We start from the raw sequence: 25,168 nt of genomic DNA, 5'->3' as shown, positions 1-25,168 counted from the left end.
CTTGGGGCTTCTGGGGTTCATTTGTGGGGGATTTGGGTTTATTTGGGGGTTTTTTGGGTTTATTGGGGGGTTTTTTTGGTGTTTATTTGGATTTTTGGGGGGATTTTTAGGGGCTGTTTTTGGTTTCTTTAGGGTCACTTTGGGTTAATTTGACTTTTTTGGGTTAATTTGACTTTTTTGGGTCTGATTTGGGGTTTTTTTGGGCTCACTTGGAGTTGGTTTGGGTTTATTTGGGATTTTTGGGTTAGTTTTTTGCGGTTTATTTCGTAATTTTTTTTGGGTTTATTTGCTTTTTTTTAAATTTTTTGTCCCTTTATTTGGGGTTATATGGGTTTGAGTTTTTTGACGCTTATTTTGGAGTTTTTTAGATTTGGGGTTTTTTTTTGCTTATTTACAGTTTTAAAATTTTTTTTCCACTTCATTTGGAGTTTCCTGGGAGGTTTTGGAGTTTATTTGGTTTTTTTTGGGTTTTTTTTTATTTGTTTGGGAGTTTGTTGGGTTTATTTGGAGTTCTTTGGGTTTGACTTTTTCAATTTTAATTTTTTCCAGTTTATTTGGGGTTTTCTCGGGGGGTTTTGGGGTTCTCGGGGGGTGCCCCCCCTCAGCTCCCCTCCTTTTTGGCCACGATGACGACGGCGGAGGGAACCAGGCCTGGAAAGGGGGGGGAATGTGAGCACCCCAAAAAAATCCCCCAAATCCCCCCAAAATTCCCTCAGAGACACACCAACCCCCCCAGGAGCCCCCCAAAACCCACCCTGGATCCCCCAAATCACCCCCAGGGACCCCCAAAATCCCCAAGGACCCCCCCAACCCTTCCCAAATCCCCTCAGGGATCCCCAAAACCCATCAGGGCCCCCCTAAACCCCCCAAGGACCCTCCAAATGCCCCCCAGGATCCCCAAATCCCCACAGGACCCCCCCAAGAACCCCCCAAACTCCCTGGAGACCCCCCCAAATCTCCCCAGGGACCCCCCCAAATCTCCCCAGGGACCTCCAAACCCCCCCAAGGACCCCCAAATCCCCCCAGGGACCCCCAAACCCTTCCCAAATCCCCTCAGGGATCCCCCAAAATCCCCCCAGGGACCCCCAAAATCCCCTCGGGGAGCCCCCAAACCCCCCAAGGACTCTCCTAGACCCTGCCCAAACCCCCCCTCCAGGGACCCCCAAAATGCCCTGAAGACCCCCCCCAAATCCCCCCAGAACCCCCTGAACCCCTCGACCCCTTCAGGGACTGCCCAGACTCCCCCCAGGACCCCCCAAAATTCCCTGGAAACTGTTTTAGGAGGTCCCCAAACCCCCCAGGACCCCCCTAAACCCCCCAGGACCCCCGGAGCCCCCCAGGACCCACCCAGCTCCTGCAGGGGTTTCTCCATGTCCTCGTCGGTGAAGAGGCGCCGGGGAAAGGCCGTGCGGAGGCTGAAGGGCTCGGGGGGACCCCCGGAGCCGCCCCCCAAACCCCCCGAGCCCCCCGGGCCCCCCTGGAGCTCCACGAAAAGCCGCACGGCCGCCAGCGGCTCCCGCGCCCGGAAACTCTGCGTGAGCGCGCGGCCGTCGGGCAGGCGCAGCTGGGGGAGAAACCACCCAAAATGTCACTAAAACCACCCAAAACGGGACCAAAACCACCCAAAACGGGACCAAAATCACCCAAAACGGGACCAAAATCACCCAAAATGTCACTAAAACCACCCAAAACTGGACCAAAATCACCTGAAATCCACCCAAAATCAACCCCAGTCCAGCAGGCGCAGCTGGGGGAGAAACCACCCAAAACGGGACCAAAATCACCCAAAACGGGACCAAAATCACCCAAAACGGGACTAAAACCACCCAAAACGGGACCAAAACCACCCAAAACGGGACCAAAATCACCCAAAATGTCACTAAAACCACCCAAAACGGGACTAAAAACACCCAAAACGGGACCAAAACCACCCAAAACTGGACCAAAATCACCTGAAATCCACCCAAAATCAACCCCAGTCCGGCAGGCACAGCTGGGGGAGAAACCACCCAAAACAGGACCCAAATCACCCAAAATGTCACTAAAACCACCCAAAACGGGACTAAAACCACCCAAAACGGGACCAAAACCACCCAAAACGGGACCAAAACCACCCAAAATAGGACCAAAATCACCTTAAATCCACCCAAAATCAACCCCAGTCCGGCAGGCACAGCTGGGGGAGAAACCACCCAAAACGGGACCAGTATCACCCAAAACGTCACTAAAACCACCCAAAACGGGACCAGTATCACCCAAAACGTCACTAAAACCACCCAAAACGTGACCAAAATCACTCGAAATGTGCCCCAAATCACCCTAAACCCACCCAAAATAACGCAAAATGTACCCCAAATCACCCTAAATAACCCAAAATGTGCCCCAAATCACCCTAAATAACCCAAAATCAACCCCAGTCCGGCAGGCACAGCTGGGGGAGAAACCACCCAAAATGTGACTAAAATCACCCAAAATGTACCCAAAATAACCTAAAAGGTACCTAAAATAACCCAAAATCCACCCAGATCCTCCCAAAATCCCCCAAAATGCCATCAGAGAATTCCCAAATCCCATCGGGGAGCCCACAGATCCCCCCAGATCCTCCCAAAATCCATCCCAAATCCCATCAGGGCTCCCCCAAATCCCATCAGGGACCCCAAATCCCATCAGGGACCCCAAATCCCATCAGGGATCCCAAATCCCATCAGGGACCCCAAATCCCATTAGGGATCCCCCCAAATCCCATCAGGATCCCCCCAAATCCCATCAGGGACCCCAAATCCCATTAGGGATCCCCCCAAATCCCATTAGGGATCCCCCCAAATCCCATCAGGGACCCCAAATCCCATCAGGGCTCCCCCAAATCCCATCAGGGACCCCAAATCCCATTAGGGATCCCCCCAAATCCCATCAGGATCCCCCCAAATCTCATCAGGGACCCCAAATCCCATCAGGGATCCCAAATCCCATCAGGGCTCCCCCAAATCCCATCAGGGATCCCAAATCCCATCAGGGCTCCCCCAAATCCCATCAGGGATCCCAAATCCCATCAGGATCCCCCCAAATCCCATCAGGGACCCCAAATCCCATTAGGGATCCCCCCAAATCCCATCAGGGATCCCAAATCCCATCAGGATCCCCCCAAATCCCATCAGGGATCCCAGATCCCATTAGGGATCCCCCCAAATCCCATCAGGGACCCCAAATCCCATCAGGGCTCCCCCAAATCCCATCGGGATCCCCCCAAATCCCATCAGGGACCCCAAATCCCATCAGGGATCCCAGATCCCCACCTGGATCCGGCAGTGCTCGTGCTCCCGCGGCGCCGGCGGCTCCCGGGGCGGCTCCTGGGGGGGATTTGGGGGCTCCGGGGGGGTGGGGGCGAACTGCGGGAGGGGCAGGGGGAGATTTGGGGGATCCCGGCGGGGCTGCACCCCAGAGTGGCCTCGGGGATCCCCCAAATCCCCTGGGAATTCCCCAAATCCGCTGGGATCCCCTAAATCCTCTGTGATCCCCCAAAATCCTTTGGAATCCCCCCAAATCCTTCAGGATCCCCAAAACCCTGTGGGATTTCCCCCCCAAAATCCCTTAAGATCCCCCCAAATCCCCTGGGATCCCCCCAAAATCCTTTGGAATCCTCTCAAATCCTTCAGGATCCCCCAAATCCTTTGGTACCCCCCCCCAGAATCCCTTAAGATCCACCCCCCAAATCCTTTGTGATCCCCCAAAATCCCCTGGGATCCCCAAAATCCTTTGAGATCCCCCCAAAATCCTTTGGAATCCTCTCAAATCCTTCAGGATCCCCCAAATCCTTTGGTACCCCCCCCCCAGAATCCCTTAAGATCCACCCCCCAAATCCTTTGTGATCCCCCAAAATCCCCTGGGATCCCCCAAATCCCCTGGGATCCCCAAAATTTGTTGAGATCCCGCTCACCCTCTGTGCCCGCTCCGCCTTGTCCCGCTCGATCTTCTCCCGCACCCTCTGCCTGGGGAGTTTGGGGGGAAATCCCAAATTTCCAGGGGTTCCCCGAAACTTTTGGGATCCCTAAAAATCGGGAGGGGCTGCGGCAATCCGGGGGATCCCGGCGGGATTTGGGGGATCCTGGGGGGATGTGGGGAATCCTGTGGAGATTTGGGGGATCCTGAGGGAATTTTGGGAATCCTGAGGAGATTTTGGGGGATCCTGAGGGAACTTTGGGTATCCTGAGGGGATTTGGGGCGCATCCCAAAGGATTTGGGGGATTGTAGGGGAATTTGGGAGATCCTGAGAGGATCTGGGGAATGCTGAGGGAATTTTGGGGATCCCAGGGGATCTCCAGGGGCACCCCCGAAGTTTCAGGGTGGCACTCTCAGGTTTGGCGGTGCAGGGAGCGTCCCCAGAAGGTTTTCAGGTGGGAATCCGGGGAATTTTTATGGTCTGAGGGAATCCTGAGGGGTTTTTGTCCCCCCAAAACCCCCATGGTGCCGCCATTGCCCCTGAGGGCTTTTCCCGCCTTTTTCTTGACAGTTTTTCCCTTTTTGTGAGGGCTTTTCCCGCCTTTTATGTGAGGGCTTTTCCCCTTTTTCCTGAGGGCTTTTCCCCTTTTTCCTGAGGGCTTTTACCCCCCTTTTTCCTGAGGGGTTTTCCCCTTTTTCCTGAGGGCTTTTCCCCTTTTTCCTGAGGGCTTTTCCCGCCCTTTTTCCTGAGGGCTTTTCCCCTTTTTCCTGAGGGCTTTTCCCCTTTTTCCTGAGGGCTTTTCCCCTTTTTTGTGAGGGCTTTTCCCGCCCTTTTTCCTGAGGGCTTTTCCCCTTTTTCCTGAGGGCTTTTCCCCTTTTTCCTGAGGGCTTTTCCCGCCTTTTTTCCTGAGGGCTTTTCCCGCCCTTTTTCCTGAGGGCTTTTCCCGCCTTTTTTCCTGAGGGCTTTTCCCCTTTTTTTTGTGAGGGCTTTTCCCCTTTTTTGTGAGGGCTTTTCCCCTTTTCCTGAGGGCTTTTCCCGTTTTTCCTGAGGGCTTTTCCCGCCTTTTTCCTGAGGGCTTTTCCCGCCATTTTGGCGCCCCCGGCAGCTCAGAGGACCCAGCTCCTCCCGGGGTTTTTCTGGGGGGAAATTTGAGGAAATTCGGGGCGGCTCCCCCGAAGTTCGGCGCCTGGGGTCCCTCACCGCGCCGCCCGCTCCTCGGCGCGCTCCCGGCGCCGCTCCTCGGCCGCGCGGCGCCGCTCCTCGTCGCGCCGCCATTCCCGCAGCTTGGCCAGCTCCTGCCCCCGGCGCCGCCGCTCGCGCTCCTGCCCCGCCTCGGAGAGCAGCCTGGGACCCAAAAACACCCCAAATTCTGAACCCCAAAGTATCCCTGAGCCCCAAAATCCCAGAGGCACCGCGCTCCTGCCCCGCCTCGGAGAGCAGCCTGGGACCCAAAAACACCCCAAATTCTTAACCTCAAAATATCCCTGAGCCCCAAAATCCCAGAGGCACCGCGCTCCTGCCGGCCTCGGAGAGCAGCCTGGAACCCAAAAACACCCCAAATTCTGCACCCCAAAGTATCCCTGAGCCCCAAAATCCCAGAGGCACCGCGCTCCTGCCCTGCCTCGGAGAGCAGCCTGGGACCCAAAAACACCCCAAATTCTTAACCTCAAAATATCCCTGAGCCCCAAAATCCCAGAGGCACCGCGCTCCTGCTGGCCTCGGAGAGCAGCCTGGGACCCAAAAACACCCCAAATTCTGCACCCCAAAGTATCCCTGAGCCCCAAAATCCCAGAGGCACCGCGCTCCTGCTGGCCTCGGAGAGCAGCCTGGGACCCAAAAACACCCAAAATTCTGCACCCCAAAGTATCCCTGAGCCCCAAAATCCCAGAGGCACCGCGCTCCTGCCAGCCTTGGAGAGCAGCCTGGGACCCAAAACAGCCTGACCCCCAAAAATACCCAAAACTCCCCCAATATACCCCAAAAAATCCCAAAATCCACCCAAAAATACCCCAGAATCGTCCTAAAAATACCCACTGAAAAATACCCAAAAAACATCCCCAAAATCCACCCAAAAATACCCCAGAATAGTCCTAAAAATACCCACTGAAAAATACCCCAAAACCATCCCAAAAATCCACCCAAAAATACCCCAAAATCGTCCTAAAAATACCCACCGAAAAATACCCAAACAACATCCCCAAATCCACCCAAAAATACCCCAAAATCGTCCTAAAAATACCCACTGAAAAATACCCAAAAAACATCCCAAAATCCACCCAAAAATACCCCAAAATCGTCCTAAAAATACCCACCCAAAAATACCCAAACAACATCCCCAAATCCACCCAAAAATACCCCAGAATCGTCCTAAAAATACCCACTGAAAAATACCCAAAAAACATCCCAAAAATCCACCCAAAAGTACCCCAGAATCGTCCTAAAAATACCCAAAAAACTCACCATAAAATGCTGCAAAACCAGCCCAAAACCCTCCCAAAAATACCCAAACCCTCCTAAAAATACCCAAAAAACTCACCGTAAAGTGCCCCAAAACCAGCCCAAAACCCTCCCAAAAATACCCCAAAAAATCCACCCAAAAATACCCTAAAACCCACCAAAAAATACCCCAAAGCCCTCCTGAGAATACCTGAAAACTCTGCCCAAAAACACCCTGAAACCCCAAATTAACTGCTCTGAACCCCAAAATATCCCTGAGCTCCCCAAACCCCAAAATTCCCTCACCAAACCCCAAAATTTCACCCCAAAACCCCAAAATTTCCCCCCCAGACCCCAAAATGTCCCTTTAAACCCCAAAATTTCCCTTTAAACCCCAAAATTTCCCCCCCAGACCCCAGAATGTCCCTTTAAACCCCAAAATTCACTTCTGGGTCTCGTCCTCGGGGGCCGGCGGCTGCCGGGGCCCCCCCAGGCCCGCGGGCGGCGCCCCCAAACCCGGGGGGAGTTCGGGGTCCGAGTCGGGGTCGTCCTCATGAGCCACCAGCCTGGGGACCCAAAAACCGTGGAGACCCCGAATCGGGGGGGGACCCAAAATTGGGGGGGTCCTGGGGGGCTCTGGAAGGTCTTTGCAGCATCCCAGGAGGAATTTTGGGGTGTCAGGGGGTTTTTGGGGAGTCATGAAGGGAATTTAGGGGGTCTCAGGGAGTTTTTGGGGGGTCCCAGGAGGAATTTTGGGGACCCTGATGGGAATTTTGGGGGTCCCAGGGGGGGTTTGAGGTTCTGCAGAGGTTTTTGGGGGGTCTCAGAGGTTTTTGGGGTCCCAGGAGGAATTTCAGGGGTCCTAAAGGGAAATCTGGAGATCCTGGGGGGGGGGGGGTTTGGGGTCCCAGAAGGAATTTTGGGGACCCTGATGGGAATTTTGGGGCTCCCGGGGGTGTTTTGGGGTCCCGAAGGGAATTTTGGGCGTCCCAGGGGGGGTTCTGGAGTCCTGGGGAGAATTTTGGGGGTCTCAGGGGGTTTTTGGGAGGAATTTTGGGGTTCCCAAGTAGAATTTTGGGGGTCCTGGGAGGGGTTGGGGTCCCGAAGGGAATTTCAGGGGTCCCAGGGGGATTTTTGGGGTCCCAAAGGGAATTTTTGGGTTACCGAGGCTGTTTTTGGGGGTCTTAGGGGGTTTTTGGGGGTCCTAGGTGGAATTTCAGGTGTCCTGGGGATCATTTTGGGGGTCCCGAGGCTGTTTTTGGGGGTCCTGGGGTTTTTTTCTGTGGTCCCGGGGCTGTTTTTGAGGTCCCGGGGCTGTTTTTGGGGTCCCGGGGCTGTTTTTGGGGTCCCGGGGCTGTTTTTGGGGTCCCGGGGCTGTTTTTGGGGGATCCCGCTGGATTTTTTGGGGGTCCCAGGGTTTTTTTGGGGGTCCAGGGGCTGTTTTTGGGGTCCCGGGGCTGTTTTTGGGGTCCCGGGGCTGTTTTTGGGGGATCCCGCTGGGTTTTTTGGGGTCCCGGGGCTGTTTTTGGGGTCTCGGGGCTGTTTTTGGGGGTCCCGGGGCTGTTTTTGGGGTCCCGGGTCTGTTTTTGGGGGATCCCGCTGGGTATTTTGGGGGGTCCCGGGGCTGTTTTCGGGGTCCCCCTCACCAGTCCATGGCCGGCTCCACTCCCCGGTTCCCGGTCAGCGCCAGCGCCTTCGCCCTGCGGGACCGGGGGGTCCCGGTTATTTTGGGGGTCCCGGTTATTTTGGGGGGTCCCGGTTATTTTGGGGGGTCCCGGTTATTTTGGGGGTCCCGGTTATTTTGGGGGATCCCGGGGCCTTTCCATGTCCCACCCCCCCCATAACCCCATTCCCGGTGCCGTTCCCGGGCCCCCTCCCCGCTCTCCCCGCTGTCCCGGTGTCCCGCTGTCCCCGGTCTCCCCCCGGTGTCCCGGTGCCGTTCCCGGTCCCCCCGCTCTCCCCGTTATGCCCGGTCTCCCGCTGTCCCGCTGTCCCCCCGTTATCCCCGCTGTGCCCCCGTTATCCCCGGTCTCCCCCCGTTATCCCCGCTGTCCCGCTGTCCTGGTGTCCCCGTTATCCCCGGTCCCCCCGGTCTCCCCGTTGTCCCCCCGGTGTCCCGGTGTCCCGGTGCCGTTCCCGGTCCCCCCGGTGTCCCGGTGTCCCCCCCCTGTCCCCCCGTTATCCCCGTTATCCCCGCTGTCCCGCTCTCCCCGGTCTCCCCCCGGTCCCCCCGCTGTCCCGGTCTCCCCCCGTTATCCCCGGTCCCCCCGGTGTCCCGGTGTCCCGGTGCCGCCCTCACGCCCGCCGGGGCCCGAATCCCATCTCCAGCAGCGCCTCCAGGGCCCGCCCGGGCCCGGCCCCGCCGCTCGCCGCCATCGGGGCGGCGCCGCGACCGCGGCACGAGGGGACGGCGGCCGGGGAGGGACGGGACGGGAGAGCGAGCGGGACGGAACGGAACGGGATGGGAATGGAACGGGAACGGGACGGGGAGAGCGAGCGGGACGGAATGGAACGGAACGGGAACGGGAAAGGAGAGAGCGACCGGTACGGGACGGAACGGAACGGGAACGGGAAAGGAGAGAGCGACCGGTACGGGACGGAACGGAACGGAACGGAACGGGACGGGACGGGACGGGACAGAGCGAACGGAACGGAACGGGACGGGAGAGAGCGATCCGTAAGGAACGGAACGGAACGGGAACGGGAACGGGAGAGAACAGAGCGATCCGTACGGAACGGATGGGAACGGAACGGGACGGAGCGATCGTTAAGGAACGGAACGGAACGGGACGGAACGGGAACGGGAACGGGAAAGGAGAGAGCGATCCTACGGACGGGAACGGGACAGAACGATCGGAACGGAACGGAACGGGAACGGGAACGGGAGAGAACAGAGCGATCCGTACGGAACGGGACAGAGCGATCGGTATGGACGGCGGGAAAGTGACACTGAAAATGCCCCAAAATCCACCAAAAAATGCCCCAAAATCCACCCAAAAGTGCCCCAAAACCACCCCAAAATCAGCCCAATACCTACCCAAAAATGCCCCAAAATCCACCCAAAAATACCCCAAAATCCACCCAAAAATGCCCCAAAAGCCACCCAAAAATGCCCCAAAATCCACCCCAAAATCCACCCAATACCCACCAAAAAATGCCCCAAAATCCACCCAAAAAAGCCCCAAAATCCACCCAAAAATGCCCCAAAAGCCACCCAAAAATACCCCAAAATGCACCCAAAAATGCCCCAAAACCACCCCAAAATCCACCCAATACCTACCCAAAAATACCCCAAAATCCACCCAAAAATACCCCAAAATCCACCCAAAAATGCCCCAAAACCCACCAAAAATGCCTCAAAAGCCACCCAAAAATACCCCAAACTCCACCCAAAAATGCCCCAAAACCGCCCAAAATTTACTCCAAAAATACTCCAAAACTCACCCAAAAGTGACCCCAGAACCCTCCCAAAAATATCCCAAAAGCTCACTAAAATCCACCAAAAAATAGCACAAAATCCACCCAAAAATACCTTAAAAAACTACACAAAAAAACCCCAAAACTGCCCAAAATGTACCTCAAAATCCACCCAAAAAATGCCCCAAAATTCTCCCCCCGGGCCCCTTCCGTGGGTCAAGATTTTGGGGGAAATTTTGGGGATTTTGGGGAGGATTTTTGGGGAGGATTTGGGGGAATTTTGGGCAACATTTTGGGGAATTTTGGGGAATTTTGGGGAGCATTTTGGGGAATTTTGGGGAGGATTTTGGGGAATTTTGGGGAGCATTTTGGGGAATTTTGGGGAGCATTTTGGGGAGGGTTTGAGGGAATTTTGGGGAGGATTTTGGGGAATTTTGGGGAGGATTTTGGGGAATTTTGGGGAGCATTTTGGGGGCAGATTTTGGGGGAATTTGGGAGCATTTTGGGGAGGATTTCGGAATTTTAGGGAGGATTTTGGGGGATTTTGGAGACGATTTTGGGGGAACGTTGGGGGTTCTTTCGGAGGATTTTTTGGGTTAAATTCGGGCGATTTCGGGGATTTTGGAGGAAGATTCTCGAGGTCCCGCCCCTCCCCCCACAGCGGATGGACCCAACCTGGATTTCGGGAGGTGGGGGAGGGGCAAAGCCTTTATTGAGACCCCCAAAATTTGGGGGGGGGGGGGTGGGGGAGGGGCTCAGGAGCTGGAGCAGAGGTGGCGCTGCCGGGGGGGGGAGGGGCGGTCCGGGAGGGGGGGGAGGGGCGTGGGGGGGCCCCCCTCCTCCTCCTGCCCCTCCCCCTCGTCCTCCTCTTCCTCCTGCCCCTCCCCCTCCTTGGGGGGGGCGTTGGTGGCGCTGAGCAGGGGGGGCTCTGGGGGGGGAGGGGCGCTCAGAGCCCCCAGACCCCAAAATCGAGACCCTCCCCCCCAAAATCGAGCCCCTCCCCCCAAAATCAGGCCCCTCCCCCCCAAAATCGAGACCCTCCCCCCAAAATCGAGCCCCTCCCCCCCAAAATCAGGCCCCTCCCCCCCAAAATCGAGCCCCTCCCCCCCAAAATCGAGCCTCTCCCCCCAAAATCAGGCCCCTCCCCCCCAAAATCGAGCCTCTCCCCCCCAAAATCAGGCCCCTCCCCCCCAAAATCGAGCCCCTCCCCCCAAAATCAGGCCCCTCCCCCCCAAAATCGAGACCCTCCCCCCCAAAATTGAGCCCCTCCCCCCACAAATTGGGCCCCTCTCCCCAAATCTGGGGTCCTCCCCTCAAACCGAAACCCCTCCCCCTAAAATTGGGCCACTCCCCCGAAATTGGCCCCCCAAATGTGGGCCCCTCCCCCCTAAAATTAGACCACCCCCCCGAAATTGGCCCCCCAAACTAAGCCCCCTTTAAAATTAAGCCCCTCCCCCTAAATTTATGCCCCTCCCCCCAAATTTAGGCCCCTCCCCCTACAATTAGGCTCCTCCCTCCAGCCTTGGGCCCCTCCCCCCCAAATTTGGTGTTTTGGGGCGCTGCCCCTCCCCCACCTCGGCCGGGCTCCGAGGCTCCGACGCTTTCGGGCTCCTCCGGATTTTGGGGAGGGGCAGAGAGATCTGGGGGTGGGGGAGAGGCAAAAACAACAACCAAAAAAATCACCTCGAGCCTCCCAAAAATTTTCCCCGAAATCCCTCCCAAATTTGCCCGAAGTACTCCCAAAATTCCTCCCCCAAATCTTCCCTAATTTGCCCAAAACCTTCAAATCCTCCCCGAAATATTTGCCAAATTCCTCCCCGAATCTCCTCCAAAATCCTCTCAAAATCTTCCTCAAATCCTCCCCAAAATCTTCCCCAAATCCTCCCCAAAATCCTCCCCAAATCCTCCTCAAAATCTTCCCTAATTTGCCCAAAACCTTCAAATCCTCGCCGAAATCTTTCCCAAATTCCCCCCCGAATCTCCTCCAAAATCCTCTCAAAATCTTCCTCAAATCCTCCTCAAAATCTTCCCCAAATCCTCCCCAAAATCTTCCCCAAATCCTCCCCAAAATCTTCCCCAAAATCTTCCCCAAATCCTCCTCAAAATCTTCCCCAAATCCTCCTCAAAATCTTCCCCAAATCCTCCCCAAAATCTTCCCTAAATCCTCCCCAAAATCTTCCCCAAATCCTCCCCAAAATCTTCCCCAAATCCTCCCCAAATCTTCCCAAATTTGCCCAAAACCTCCTCCAAATTCCCCAACATTTCCCCGAAACCCCCCAAAAAGTGTCCTCAAAATCCTCCCGAATTTCCCCCCAAATTTCCCCCCAAATTTCCCCCCAAAATCCCCCCAGCTCCCGCAGCCCCTCCCCGCTCTCACCTGTGCCCTCCCCCTCCCCGGGGGCTCCTCCCTGGCTGGGCGGCTCCTGTTGGGTGGGGGAGGGGTGAGGGGGGTGGGGGAGGGGGTGCCCCCCGCCCCTCCCCCGCGCTGGGCTCACCTGGGCGGGGCGGGGCGGGCGCTGGCCCCGCCCCCAGCGCAGGTACCCGCCCAAGGTGAGCAGCGCCAGCAGCGCCCAATTGCCGGCCACGCCCAGCACGGCCGAGGTCAGCGGGAAGTGGTACAGCAGGTACCTGCGCGGGCGTGAGACACGCGTGACACACGTGTGACACACGTGTGACACGTGTGTGACGTGTGTGACATGTGTGTGACATCGTACAGGTGTGACACAGGTGTGTGACACAATCCCCGGCCACGCCCAGCACGGCCGAGGTCAGCGGGAAGTGGTACAGCAGGTACCTGGGCGGGCGTGAGACACGTGTGACACACGTGTGACATGTGTGTGACATGCGTGTGACATCGTACAGGTGTGACACAGGTGTGTGACACAATCCCCGGCCACGCCCAGCACGGCCGAGGTCAGCGGGAAGTGGTACAGCAGGTACCTGCGCGGGCGTGAGACACGTGTGACACACGTGTGACATGTGTGTGACACATGTGTGACATCGTACAGGTGTGACACAGGTGTGGCACAGGTGAGACAGGGACAGAGTCACACCTGGGGGCTGGGCCGGGCCTCTGGGGCAGTTTTGGGGCAGTTTTGGGGCAGGTTTAGGCCCAGTTTAGTCCAGGTTTAGGCCCAGTTTAGTCCAGGTTTAGACCCGGTTTAGGCCCAGTTTAGTCCAGGTTTAGACCCGGTTTAGGCCCAGTTTAACCCAGTTTAGACCCACCTGAGGCCGCTGAGGTGGGGCTGGGGCAGGTTTAAGGCCGGTTTTGGGGCCGTTATGGGGCGGTTTTGGGGCAGTTTTGGTGCAGGTTCAGGCCCGGTTTAAACCCGGTTCAAGTCCGGTTTAGGCCCGGTTTAAGCCCGGTTCAGGTCCGGTTAAAGTCCGGTTTAGGCCCGGTTTAAGCCCGGTTCAGGCCCGGTTAAAGCCCGGTTCAGGCCCGGTTTAAACCCGGTTCAGGCCCGGTTCAGGCCCGGTTCAGGCCCGGTTTAAGCCTGGTTCAGGCCCGGTTCAGGCCCGGTTTAGGCCCGGTTTAAGCCCGGTTCAGGCCCGGTTTAAGCCCGGTTTAGGCCAGGTTTAGGCCCGGTTTAGGCCCAGTTCAGGCCCGGTTTAAGCCTGGTTTAAACCCGGTTCAGGCCCACCTGAGGCCGCTGAAGTGCGCGTGCACGCGCAGCCGCGCCCCGTAGAGCTGCACACGCCGGCTGCGGATCTCCACCAGCGCCCCCACGGTCGGCGTGTACTGGGGGGCACGGGGGTCAGGGACCCCGAAACACCCCGGGACCCCAAAATACCCCCAAAACACCCCAGAACCCCAAAATACCCCCCAAAACACCCTGGGACCCCCAAAATACCCCCCAAAAACACCCTGGGACCCTAAAATACCCCCAGAAACACCCCGGGACCCCAAAATACCCCCAAAACACCCCGGGACCCCAAAATACCCCCAAAACACCCAGGGACCCCCAAAATACCCCCCAAAAACACCCTGGGACCCCAAAATACCCCCCAAAAACACCCTGGGACCCCAAAATACCCCCAGAAACAGCCCCAGAACCCCAAAACAGACCCCAAACCAATCTGAGACCCCCAGACCACCCCAAGAACCCCGAACCATCCCCCAAATGCCCCCCAGGACTCCTCAAAACCACCCCCAACCCCCAAACTCCTCACTGGACCCCCCCCAAATCCCCCTGGGACCCCCCAAATCCCCCCCAGGACCCCCAAAACCCCAAAATTCCCCCTAAATTCCCCCCAGGACCCCCCAAATCCCCCCCAGGACCCCCCAACTCCCCCCTCAGGACCCCCAACCCCCCCCCAAATTCCCCCCAAACCCCCCCAGGACCCCCAAATCCCCCCACCCAGGACCCCCCAAATCCCTCCCAGGACCCCCAAATCCCTCCCAGGACCCCCCAAACCCCCAAAATTCCCCCCAAACCCCCCCAGGACCCCCCAAATCCCCCCCAGGACCCCCAAATATCCCCCCAGGACCCCCCAAACCCCCAAAATTCCCCCCAAATCCCCCCCAGGACCCCCAAATCCCCCCCAGGACCCCCAAACCCCCCCAAGGACCCCCCAAATCCCCCCCCAGGACCCCCCAAACCCCCCCAGGAGCCCCAGGCCCCAGCGCACGGGGTCCTCGCGGTAGCGCGCCATCAGCTCCAGCTCCAGGGTCTGGCTCTGCTCGGCGAAGCCGCTGAGGAAGAGGCCGGCGAAGGCCGCGGTGTGCAGGGCCCGCAGCAGGCGGGAGCGGTAGTGCAGCATGGCCTGGCGCCAAAATCCCCCAAATTCACCCCAAAATCCCAGAAAACCCAGAAAACCCAGCCCTAATCCCGCGGTGTGCAGGGCCCGCAGCAGGCGGGAGCGGTAGTGCAGCATGGCCTGGCGCCAAAATCCCCCAAATTCACCCCAAATCCCCCCCCAGATCCACCCCACATGGCCAGGGCCCACCCTGTTCCCAGCTCCTGTTCCCGCTCCCATTCCCATTCCCATTCCCATTCCCATTCCCATTCCCATTCCCATTCCCAGTCCATCCCAGTTCCCCCAGTCCCTCCCAGTCCCCCCAGTCCCATTCCCATTCCCATTCCCATTCCCAGTCTCCCCATTCCTATTCCCATTCCCCCCATTCCCCCCATTCCTGTTCCCATTCCCATTCCCATTCCCATTCCCATTTCCATTCCCCCCATTCCCATTCCCATTCCCAGTCTCCCCATCCCCATTCCCATCCCCATCCCCATTCCCATTCCATTCCCATCCCCATTCCCATTCCCCCATTCCCATTCCCGTTCCCATTCCCGTTCCCGTTCCCTTTCCCATTCCCATCCCCATTCCCATCCCCATCCCCATTCCCATTCCCATTTCCCATTCCCATTCCCATTCCCGTTCCCATTCCCGTTCCCATCCCCATTCCCATTCCCATTCCCATTCCCATTCCCATTCCCATCCCCATTCCCATCCCCATTCCCATCCCCATTCCCATTCCCATTCCCATTCCTATTCCCATTCCCATTCCCATTCCCATTCCCATTCCCATTCCCGTTCCCATCCCCATTCCCATTCCCATTCCCATCCCCATTCCCATCCCCATTCCCATTCCATTCCCATTCCCATTCCCATTCCCGTTCCCGTTCCCGTTCCCATTCCCATTCCCATTCCCGTTCCCATTCCCATTCCCGTTCCCATTCCCATTCCCGTTCCCATCCCCATTCCCATCCCATTCCCATTCCCATTCCATTCCCGTCCCCATTCCCATTCCCGTTCCCGTTCCCGTTCCCGTACCGAGCGCGCCGCCGTGGCCAGTGTCCGGCCGCCGTGGCCGTAGCAGGTCAGGGTCACCATGAACATCCCGAGCTCGCGGTTCACCGGCGACTCCGGCAGCTCCAGCTCCAGCGAGATGCGGTACAGCTGCCCGTAGAGCAGCACCTGGGCAGGTACACCTCCGTTACACCTGGGATACTCCTGGGATACTCCTGGGATACTCCCGGTACACCTGGGATCCACCTGGGATCCACCTCGGATACACCCGGTACAGCTGCCCGTAGAGCAGCACCTGGGCAGGTACACCTCCGTTACACCTGGGATACACCTGGGATACACCCGGTACAGCTGGGATACACCTGGGATACACCTGGGATACACCTGGGATACTCCTGGTACACCTGGGATACACCTGGGATACTCCTGGGATACACCCGGTACACCTGGGATACTCCTGGGATACACCTGGTACACCTGGGATACACCTGGGATACACCCGGTACAGCTGGGATACACCTGGGATACACCTGGTACACCTGGGATACTCCTGGGATACACCCGGTACACCTGGGGTACACCCGGTACAGCTGGGATACACCCGGTACACCTGGGATACACCTGGGATACTCCTGGGATCCACCTGGGCATAACCGACATTTTGGCCCCACATTTTTGGCATTTTCTAACCCCAAATCTCCCCCCCCGTTTTTAAGGCCGTTGCCAGCCCCTCCCCCGGCCCCTCCCCCCCAAATTTGGGGTTTTCCGGAACCTTCTCGCGGTGCTCCCCCAGCAGGGAGACGTTGGCCGAGGGGAAGGAGCAGAGCTCGGGCCCGGGGCTGTCACAGTCCGACCTGGGGGCAAAACCGGGCTCAAAGCACCCCAAAACATCCCAGAACCCCCAAAAACCACCCCTAAACTCCCCAAAACACCCTAAAACGCCCCAAAACTACCCCAAAACCCCAAAAAACCACCCCTAAACTCCCCAAAACCACCCCAAAACATCCCAAAACCCCCAAAAACCACCCCTAAACTCCCCAAAACCCCCCAAAACCACCCCAAAACATCCCAAAACGCCCCCAAGCTACCCCTAAACTCCCCAAAAACACTCCAAAACTACCCCAAAACCCCCCAAAACTACCCCAAAACACCCCAAAACCACCCCCTACCCCCCCGACCCTCACCTGGCCCAGGTGTGCACAGGGAAACCCACTGGGTGTTTTTGGGACTTTTTTAGAATTTTTTTTTAAGTGGGGTTTTTGTTTTTTTGGGGTTTTTTTGTTTTAAGGGTTATTTTAGGGTCACTCACCCCAGATTTTTTCCACCTGGACGCACCTTGGCACACCTGAACCTCCCAAAGTTCCCCCAAAACCCCTCCTGGGCACACCTGAACCCCAGTCAAACACACCTGAACCCCCCCAAAACTCTCCCAAACTCCCTCCTGGCCACACCTGAACCCCCCCAAACCCCCACAACCCCCACCTGAACACACCTGGACCCCCCCAAAACCCCTCCCAGCACCACCTGAACCTCCCCAAACCCCACCTGGCCACACCTGAACCCCCCCCAAACCCCCAAAAACCCTCCTGGCCACACCTGAACTCCCCCAAACTCCCCCAAACCCCCCAAACTCCCCCAGATCCCCCAAACCCCCCTGAACCCCCCAGACCCCCCCAAACCCCCAGCTCACCTGAAGGCCAGGTGCAGCGGGCGCAGCAGCGCGGCCGCGGGCAGGTACAGACACACCTGAGCCCCCAAACCCCCTGAACCCCCCAGACCCCCCAAACTCCCCCAAACCCCCAAACCCCCAGACCCCAAACTCCTCACCTGAAGGCCAGGTGCAGCGGGCGCAGCAGCGCGGCCGCGGGCAGGTACAGACACACCTGAACCCCCAAACCCCCCAGACCCCCCAGACCCCCCAGACCCCCCAAACCCCCCCAGACCCCCCAGACCCCCTGAACCCCCCAAACCCCCCAGACCCCCCAAACCCCCCAGACCCCCCAGCTCACCTGAAGGCCAGGTGCAGCGGGCGCAGCAGCGCGGCCGCGGGCAGGTAGGCCCAGTAGAAGGATCCGTAGAGGAAGAGCGCGGCCCAGAGCAGCAGCAGCGCCAGGCTCAGCCCCAGCGCCGCCCGCAGCAGCGCCCGCCGCGCCCCCCGGCCCAGCCGCGCCCCCCAGAGCAGCAGCGGCGGGGCGGCCCCGGCACCGGCACCGGCACCGGCACCGGCACCGGCACCGGCACCGGGAGCGGCTCCGCAGCGCCCCGGAGCCATGGCGGGGCCGGCACCGGAGCGCCATGGGCGGGACGAGCTGCGGACGGAGGGAGGGGAGGGAGGGGAGGGTGGGGAAGGGCTGCGCCCCACCCCGCCCGCCAGGGAAATAAAGGAATTTCGGGACGCTGTCCCAAAATTCCCTCCCCGAAATCACCTCCCTCACCCCAAAATTCCCTCCCCGAAACCTCCTCCCCCACCCCAAAATTCCCTCCCCAAAATTCCAGGCCCCAACCCAAAATTCCCTCCCCAAAATTCCCGGCCCCAACCCAAAAATTCCCTCCCCAAAATTCCAGGCCCCAACCCAAAAATTCCCACCCCAAAATTCCAGGCCCCAACCCAAAAATTCCCACCCCAAAATTCCAGGCCCCAACCCAAAAATACTCACCCCGAAATCACCTCCCTCACCCCAAAATTCCCTCCCCAAAATTCCCGGCCCCAACCCAAAAATTCTCACCCCAGAAATTTCGGTCCCCCACCCCAAAACCTCCTCCCCCACCCCAAAATTCCCTCCCCAAAATTCCAGGCCCCAACCCAAAAATTCCCTCCCCGAAATTCCAGGCCCCAACCCAAAAATTCCCACCCCAGAAATTTCGGTCCCCAACCCAAAAATTCCCACCCCGAAACCCCCTCCCCCATCCCAAAATTCCCTCCCCGAAACCTCCTCCCCCACCCCAAAATTCCCTCCCCAAAATTCCCTCCCTCACCCCAAAATTCCCACCCCAAAATCCCCTCTCCTACCCCAAAATTCCCTCCCCGAAATTCCCAGCCCCAACCCAAAAATTACCACCCCAAAATTCCAGGCCCCAACCCAAAATTCCCTCCCCAAAATTCCAGGCCCCAACCCAAAATTCCCTCCCCAAAATTCCCGGCCCCAACCCAAAAATTCCCTCCCCAAAATTCCAGGCCCCAACCCAAAAATTCCCACCCCAAAATTCCAGGCCCCAACCCAAAAATTCCCACCCCAAAATTCCAGGCCCCAACCCAAAAATACTCACCCCGAAATCCCCTCCCTCACCCCAAAATTCCCTCCCCGAAACCTCCTCCCCCACCCCAAAATTCCCTCCCCAAAATTCCCTCCCCCACCCCAAAATTCCCTCCCCAAAATTCCCTCCCCAAAATTCCCGGCCCCAACCCAAAAATTCCCACCCCAAAATTCCCTCCCCAAAATTCCCTCCCTCACCCCAAAATTCCCTCCCCAAAATTCCAGGCCCCAACCCCAAAATTCCCTCCCCAAATCACCTTCCCCACCCCAAAATCTGTGGGGGAACTCCAAAATTCCCTCCCCAGAAATTTCGGTCCCCAACCCCAAAATTCCCACCCCGAAACCCCCTCCCTCACCCCAAAATTCCCTCCCCAAAATTCCCAGCCCCAACCCAAAAATTCCCTCCCCGAAATTCCAGGCCCCAACCCAAAAATTCCCACCCCAGAAATTTCGGTCCCCCACCCCAAAATCACCTCCCTCACCCCAAAATTCCCACCCCAAAATTCCAGGCCCCCACCCCAAAATTCCCTCCCCAGAAATTTTGGTCCCAGCCCCAAAATTCCCTCCCCAAAATCCCCTCCCCCCACCCCAAAATTTGAGGTGGGGGAACCCCAAAATTCCCTCCCCAAAATCTGTGGAGGAACCCCAAAATTCCCTCCCCAAAATCGCCTCTCCCACCCCAAAATCTGTGGGGGAACCCCAAAATCCCCTCCCTTACCCCAAAATTCCCTCCCCAGAAATTTCGGTCCCCAACCCCAGAATTCCCACCCCAAAATTCCAGGCCCCCAACCCCAAAATTCCCTCCCCAAAATCCCCTCTCGCACCCCGAAATCGGTGGTGGAGGAACCCCAAAATTCCCACCCCAAAATTCCAAGCCCCAACCCCAAAATTCCCTCCCCAAATTCGGTGGAGGAACCCCAAGATTTCCTCCCCCCTCCCAAAATTCCCTCCCTGAAAATTCCAGGCCCCAAAATTCCTTCCCCAAAAATTTCGGGCCCCACCCTAAAATCTGTGGAAGAAATCCCAAAATTCCCTCCCCAAAATTCCCTCCCTAAAAATTCCAACCCAACCCCAAAATCCCCTCCCACCATTCCCAAAATCTGTGGGGGGAACCCCAAAATTCCCTCCCCAGAATTCCTTCCCCAAAAATTCCCTCCCCAAAATTCCCTCCCTAAAAAATTCCCAACCCCAAAATTTCCATCCCAAAATTCCGGCCCCGTTCCCAAAATCCGAGGGGAAAACCCCAAATTCCCTCCCCGAGCCCAAAATTCGGAATTCGGGGCAGAGGGGAGGGGGGGAGGGGCGGCCCCACCCCAAAATTGGGGCGGAATTCCCAAATTTCCCATCCCCCGTCCCGACTCGCGGGGGTGGGATCCCAGGGAGGAGTTTGGGGATTTGGGGAGATTTTTGGGGATTTTGGGAGAATTTTGGGGATTTTGGAGAGATTTTTCGGGAATTCAGGAGATTTTTGGGGATTTTTTGGGAGATTTTTTGGGGATTTTTGGGAGATTTTTGGGGGATTTCAGCAGATTTTTGGGGGGATTCGAGGAGATTTGGGGAATTTCAGGAGATTTTTGGGAATTTCAGGAGATTTTTGGGAATTTCAGGAGATTTTTGAGGATTTCAGGAGATTTTTGGGAATTTTGGGAGGATTCCGGGAGATTTTTGGGGCATTTTAGGGCGATTTTGGGGAATATCCGAGAAAAGGAGGGGATTCAACTGGTCCTGGAGGGGATCTTGGAAGGATTTTGGGGATTTTGGGAGGAATTTGGGGCAAATTTTGCGGATTTTGGGGCCAATTTTGGGCTCGCGGGGGGAATTCCGCCATTCCCGAGGAGTTTCTCAGGGAATTTTTTCGCGTTTCCGGCCCCCCGGGGCTTCCCGAGGGTCCCGGATGTGATTCCGGAGGTTTTGAGGGCGGTTTCCGGCCTTTCGGGGCGGATTTTTGGGGCAATTTTGGGTTTTTTTGGCGCTCCCGCGCCCTTACCGACCGCCGGCGCCTCCCGCTTCCCGCCACGCCCTGGCCCCGCCCCCGCCCCGCCCCTTCCGGGCGCGGGCCCCGCCCACGCCGCACCCCATTGGTCAGAACTCCCCTTGGCCCCGCCCTCATGCATAATTAATAGCGCTCCCTTAGCCCCGCCCACTGCGGCCCGCCCCGCCCACTGCGGCCCCCGGGCCCCGCCCCGTTTCCATGGCAACGGCGGATTTGGGGCAATTTTGGGCCATTTTGGGCCATTTTGGGCAATTTTGGGCCATTTTGGGGCATTTTGTGGCGCTTTCGGGTCCTCAGGGGTCCGGGGGGATTCCCTGAGGGCACCGGGGGTTCCTGGGGGAGCTTTGGGGGGTCCCGAGGGGATGGGCGTGGCCGGGGGGGGGGCTTTGGGGGGAATTTTGGGGGGATTTTGGGGGGCCGGAAGGATTTGGGGTGGGGAGGGGTCAAAATGGCGGGGGAGGGTCTCTAAGCCCCGCCCCGCCCCGGCCCCGCCCCCTCCGAGCATCGCCGGGAGCGGAGCGGCCGCGGGACCCGCAGAGGTGGGGGAGGGGCGGGGGGAGGGGGCGAAACCCCCAAAATCCGCCGAGATTTGGGGGGGGGAGGGGGCGAAACCCCCAAAATCCGCCGAGATTTGGGGGGGGGGAGGGGGCGAAACCCCCAAAATCCGCCGAGATTTGGGGGGGGGAGGGGATTTGGGGTGAAATTTGGGGGGCTGGGGGCGGGGGAGGGAATTTTGGGGGGCAGGATTGGGGGTGGAAATTTGGGGTGGGCAGAGGGGATTTGGGATTGATTTTTCGTTTATGGATTTGGGGGAAATTTGGGATTTTTCCAGGAGGATTTGTGGTGGGAATGCCGTTTGCATTGGGGATTTGGGGTTTTTTAAATTATTTTCATTTTTTTGTGGGTTTTTTAAATTTTTTCATGTTCTTTTTGAGGCTTTTTTTTTTGGGGGGGGGGGGAGTGTTTGGGATTTTTTGGGGAGGCTCTCAAATTCTGGTCCGAGGGGATAATTTAGTATTTTGGTGAAGAATTTATTATTCTTATTTTTATTTTTTAGAGGGGAAATATCACATTTATGGGGGATTTTTTCGGTTTGTATTTTTAATTTTTGGGTGGGATTTTTTGGGGGGTTTTTTGTATTTTTTTGGAGGGTTTTTTTGGGGGGGGGTTCCCAAATTTGGGGTGCCCCCGCAGCCCCCCCATGAAGGGCGAGGCCCCCCCCAGCAGCACCCTGAGCGTGGGCCAGGCCCGGAAAATGGTGGAGCAGCTGAAGATCGAGGCCAGCCTCTGCCGGGTCAAGGTTTGGGGGAAAAACACGGGAAAACGGGAAAAAAGGGGGAAAAGGGGAAAAAAAAACACGGGAAAACGGGAAAAAAGGGGGGAAAGGGGGAAATGGGGGAAAGAAACAGGGAGAAACTGTGAAAAAGGGGGAAAATGGGGAAAAAGGGGGGGAAATGGGAAAAAACAGGGAAAAACCGAAAAAGGGGGAAAATGGGAATAAATGGGGAAAAAAGGGGGGAAAATGGGGAAAAAAAGGGGAAAATGGGAAAAAAGCCAGGGAAAAACTGAAAAAGAGGAAAATGGGAATAAATGGGGAAAAAAGGGGGAAAATGTGAAAACAAACAGGGGAGAACTGTGAAAAAGGGGGAAAATGGGAATAAATGGGGAAAAAGGTTGAAAATGGTAAAAAAAACCAGAGAAAACTGTGAAAAAGGGGAAAAATAGGAATAAATGGGGAAAAAGAACGGAAAATGGGAAAAAAACGGGGAAAATGGGAATAAATGGGGAAAAAAGGTTGAAAATGGGAAAAAAACAGGGAAAACTGTGAGAAAGGGGAAAAATGGGAATAAATGGGGAAAAAAAAGGGAAAATGGGAAAAAAATGGGGAAAATGGAGGGAAATGGGGGAAAAGGGGGAAAATGGCAATAAATGGGGAAAAAAGGGGGGGAAAGGGGGAAAAAAGGGGGGAAATGGGAAAAAAAACAAGGGAAAACTGTGAAAAAGGGGAAAAATGGGCATAAATGAGGAAAATGTGGAGAAACGGGGGAAAAAGCGGGGGGAAACTTGAAAAATTGTGGGAAAAAGGAGAAAAATGGGGGGAAAGGGGAAAATGAGAAAAAATTGGGGGGAAATAGGGAAAAAACAGGGAAAAGGGGGGAAGGTGAAAAATGGGGAAAAGATGTGATTTTGGGGGCTCCCAGGTGTATTTTTGGGTTTCCCAGGTGTATTTTTGACCTCCCAGATGTTACTTTTGAGGTTCCCAGGTGAATTTGTGGTTCCCAGGTATATTTTTGGGGCTCCCAGGTGTATTTCTGGGCTCCCAGGTGAATTTTGGGCTCCCAGGTGCATTTTTGGGTTTCCCAGGTGTATTTTTGACCTCACAGATATGATTTTTGAGGTTCCCAGGTGAATTTGGGGTTCCCAGATATGATTTTTGAGGTTCCCAGGTGTGTTTTTGGGTTTCCCAGGTGTGTTTTTGGGTTTCCCAGGTGTATTTTTGGACTCCCAGGTGTATTTTTGACCTCCCAGATATGATTTTTGAGGTTCCCAGGTGAATTTGGGGTTCCCAGGTGTATTTTGAGCTCCCAGGTGTATTTTTGACCTCCCAGGTGTATTTTTGGGGTTCCCAGGTGAATTTGGGGTTCCCAGGTGTATTTTTGAGGTTGCCAGGTGTAATTTTGGGTTTCCCAGGTGTATTTTTGACCTCCCAGGTGTATTTTTGGGGTTCCCAGGTGAATTTGGGGTTCCCAGGTGTATTTTTGGGTTTCCCAGGTGTATTTTTGGACTCCCAGGTGTATTTTTGGCCTCCCAGATATGATTTTTGAGGTTCCCAGGTGAATTTGGGGTTCCCAGGTGTATTTTGAGCTCCCAGGTGTATTTTTGGGCTCGCAGGTGTCCAAGGCGGCGGCGGAGCTGCTCAGCTACTGCGAGGCGCACGCCTGCGAGGACCCGCTGCTCACGCCCGTGCCCACCTCCGAGAATCCCTTCCGCGAGAAGAAATTCTTCTGCGCCCTCCTCTGAGCGCCCCCAAACCCTGCGGAGCCTCCCCAAAAATCCCGAGTCTCCCCGCTCACATTTCGGGCCACCCCCGTGAAATTCCGGGGCCATTTCACCCCAAAAATGAGGCAGAAATGAGGGAGGGGGGGTGGGGGTAATTTGGGAGTTTTGGGGTCCCCCCCCATAGCTGGACCACCCCCCTAAATTTGGGATCCCCCCTAAAAAAGCGCTGGGGTGGTCCCAGCTCAAAATTTGGGGGGTTTCGGGTGGGTTTTTGGGGTTCCCCCAACCCCAAAAAGCTTCGAAGATGGACTCAGGGAAGGTTCTGGAAACGCCCCCCCAAAAATCACCCCAAAATTCCCCCTCCCCCCATCACTCTCCACCCCCCCACCTCAAAATGGGGACCCCTCCCCAAATTTTAGGACACGCCCAAGAATTCATCTCTCACCTCCCCCAGCCCAAACTTCAGGGGTTTGCCCCCCTCACCCCAATTCCGGCCCGAAGGGACCCCCGGGAGGGATGAAGGGGGGGTGGGGGGGTTCCCCAAATTTTGGGGTGTCCCCCACCCACTCCCCAAATAAACACTTGGCGGCACAGACGGGCCCGGGGCTTTTTTGGGGATCCCCAAAGAAATGGGATTTGGGGGGGAGGGAGGCGAAAAATTGGGGTGGGGGGAGGGGGTTCCCCAAAATTAAGCGGGGGGGGGGAATTTTGGGTGGGGTGGGGGGCGGAAGAGAGGAATTTGGGGTTGGGGGAGGAGGAGAAAGGAGGAAAGGGAGGAAGGAGGAGGAGGGGGAAGAAAAATGGGGAAGAGGAGGAGGAAGAAATGAGGAGGAAGAGGAAAATGAAGAAGGGGCCCACACCCAAAATGGCGGCGCCCAAATCCAAAATGGCGCCTCCAGCACCCACAGGCACGGCGCCCGCAACCAAGATGGCGGCGCCCAAATCCAAAATGGCGCCCCCAGCACCCACAGGAACGGCGCCCACGAGCAAGATGGCGGCGCCCAAATCCAAAATGGCGCCCCCAGCACCCACAGGAACGGCGCCCACGAGCAAGATGGCGGCGCCCCCAGCCCGCCCGTTGCCATGGCAGCCCAGGGCAGGCCTGAGGCCTGGAGCAGGGAAATAAAACAATCAAATAGTTTTAATTTCATCTTTTCCAATGAGTTTCATTTAATTAAGTATTTATAAAGGATAAAAGCAGGCCCAGGCCTAAGATCAGGCCCTGGTTTAACCCCAGACCTGGGCAGGTTTGGCCCCATTTTTAAACCCAGTTTGAAGCGCCACTGATTGGGTTTAACCCCCCAAAGCCTTTTAAATCCAGGTTAAACACCCCCAGCCCAGTTTTAAACTGAGTTTAACACCCCAAACCCCTTTTAAATC

General features: G+C 56.8%; 4 protein-coding genes across 8 annotated transcripts; 2 read left to right on the top strand and 2 right to left on the bottom strand.

Annotated features, from left to right (window-relative positions):
* Nucleotide 1: 1 nt before the first annotated feature.
* On the bottom strand, nt 2-8,751 carry LOC146764915 (UBX domain-containing protein 1-like). Of its 2 annotated transcripts, none has more exons than XM_085563754.1 (8): nt 8,673-8,751; nt 8,020-8,073; nt 6,820-6,939; nt 5,138-5,281; nt 3,935-4,045; nt 3,294-3,386; nt 1,348-1,564; nt 2-651 (listed from the first exon to the last, which is right to left on the bottom strand). In XM_085563754.1, the coding sequence occupies exons 1-8, from the start codon at nt 8,747-8,749 to the stop codon at nt 400-402; spliced, it is 1,068 nt and encodes a 355-aa protein (XP_085419880.1). In that variant the 5' UTR covers nt 8,750-8,751; the 3' UTR covers nt 2-399. The 2 variants fall into 2 exon arrangements, with proteins under 2 accessions (XP_085419880.1, XP_085419881.1); XM_085563755.1 differs by having other exon boundaries at nt 520-651; nt 3,935-3,986.
* On the top strand, nt 8,607-13,748 carry LOC146764914 (uncharacterized). Its single transcript, XM_085563758.1, has 4 exons — nt 8,607-9,299; nt 10,376-10,479; nt 12,328-12,414; nt 12,507-13,748. Exons 1-2 carry the CDS (start codon nt 8,835-8,837, stop codon nt 10,388-10,390), a joined length of 480 nt encoding a protein of 159 aa, XP_085419884.1. The 5' UTR covers nt 8,607-8,834; the 3' UTR covers nt 10,391-10,479; nt 12,328-12,414; nt 12,507-13,748.
* LOC146764913 (seipin-like) lies at nt 10,471-20,889 on the bottom strand. 4 transcript variants are annotated; one of them, XM_085563750.1, is made up of 10 exons: nt 20,783-20,889; nt 17,551-17,850; nt 16,314-16,395; nt 15,566-15,709; nt 14,420-14,554; nt 13,432-13,529; nt 12,286-12,418; nt 12,168-12,213; nt 11,365-11,430; nt 10,471-10,718 (listed from the first exon to the last, which is right to left on the bottom strand). In XM_085563750.1, exons 1-10 carry the CDS (start codon nt 20,872-20,874, stop codon nt 10,546-10,548), a joined length of 1,269 nt encoding a protein of 422 aa, XP_085419876.1. In that variant the 5' UTR covers nt 20,875-20,889; the 3' UTR covers nt 10,471-10,545. The 4 variants fall into 4 exon arrangements, with proteins under 4 accessions (XP_085419876.1, XP_085419878.1, XP_085419877.1 ...); XM_085563752.1 differs by lacking the exon at nt 12,286-12,418; XM_085563751.1 differs by lacking the exons at nt 16,314-16,395; nt 17,551-17,850; nt 20,783-20,889 and adding an exon at nt 15,862-16,263 and having other exon boundaries at nt 15,566-15,776.
* A 389-nt stretch (nt 20,890-21,278) lies between these two features.
* Nucleotides 21,279-24,383, top strand: LOC110478853 (guanine nucleotide-binding protein G(I)/G(S)/G(O) subunit gamma-3). The gene is made up of 3 exons (XM_077789696.2): nt 21,279-21,327; nt 21,983-22,088; nt 23,681-24,383. The coding sequence occupies exons 2-3, from the start codon at nt 21,990-21,992 to the stop codon at nt 23,807-23,809; spliced, it is 228 nt and encodes a 75-aa protein (XP_077645822.1). The 5' UTR covers nt 21,279-21,327; nt 21,983-21,989; the 3' UTR covers nt 23,810-24,383.
* The last annotated feature ends 785 nt before the right edge of the window (nt 24,384-25,168 follow it).

The sequence above is a fragment of the Lonchura striata genome, chromosome 31 (genome assembly GCF_050655825.1).
Source record: "Lonchura striata isolate lonStrDom1 chromosome 31, ASM5065582v1, whole genome shotgun sequence".
In the NCBI taxonomy this organism is placed as follows: domain Eukaryota; kingdom Metazoa; phylum Chordata; class Aves; order Passeriformes; family Estrildidae; genus Lonchura; species Lonchura striata.
The sequence above is the reverse complement of the archived record's forward strand: the minus strand, read 5'-3'. Positions and strand labels throughout refer to the sequence as shown.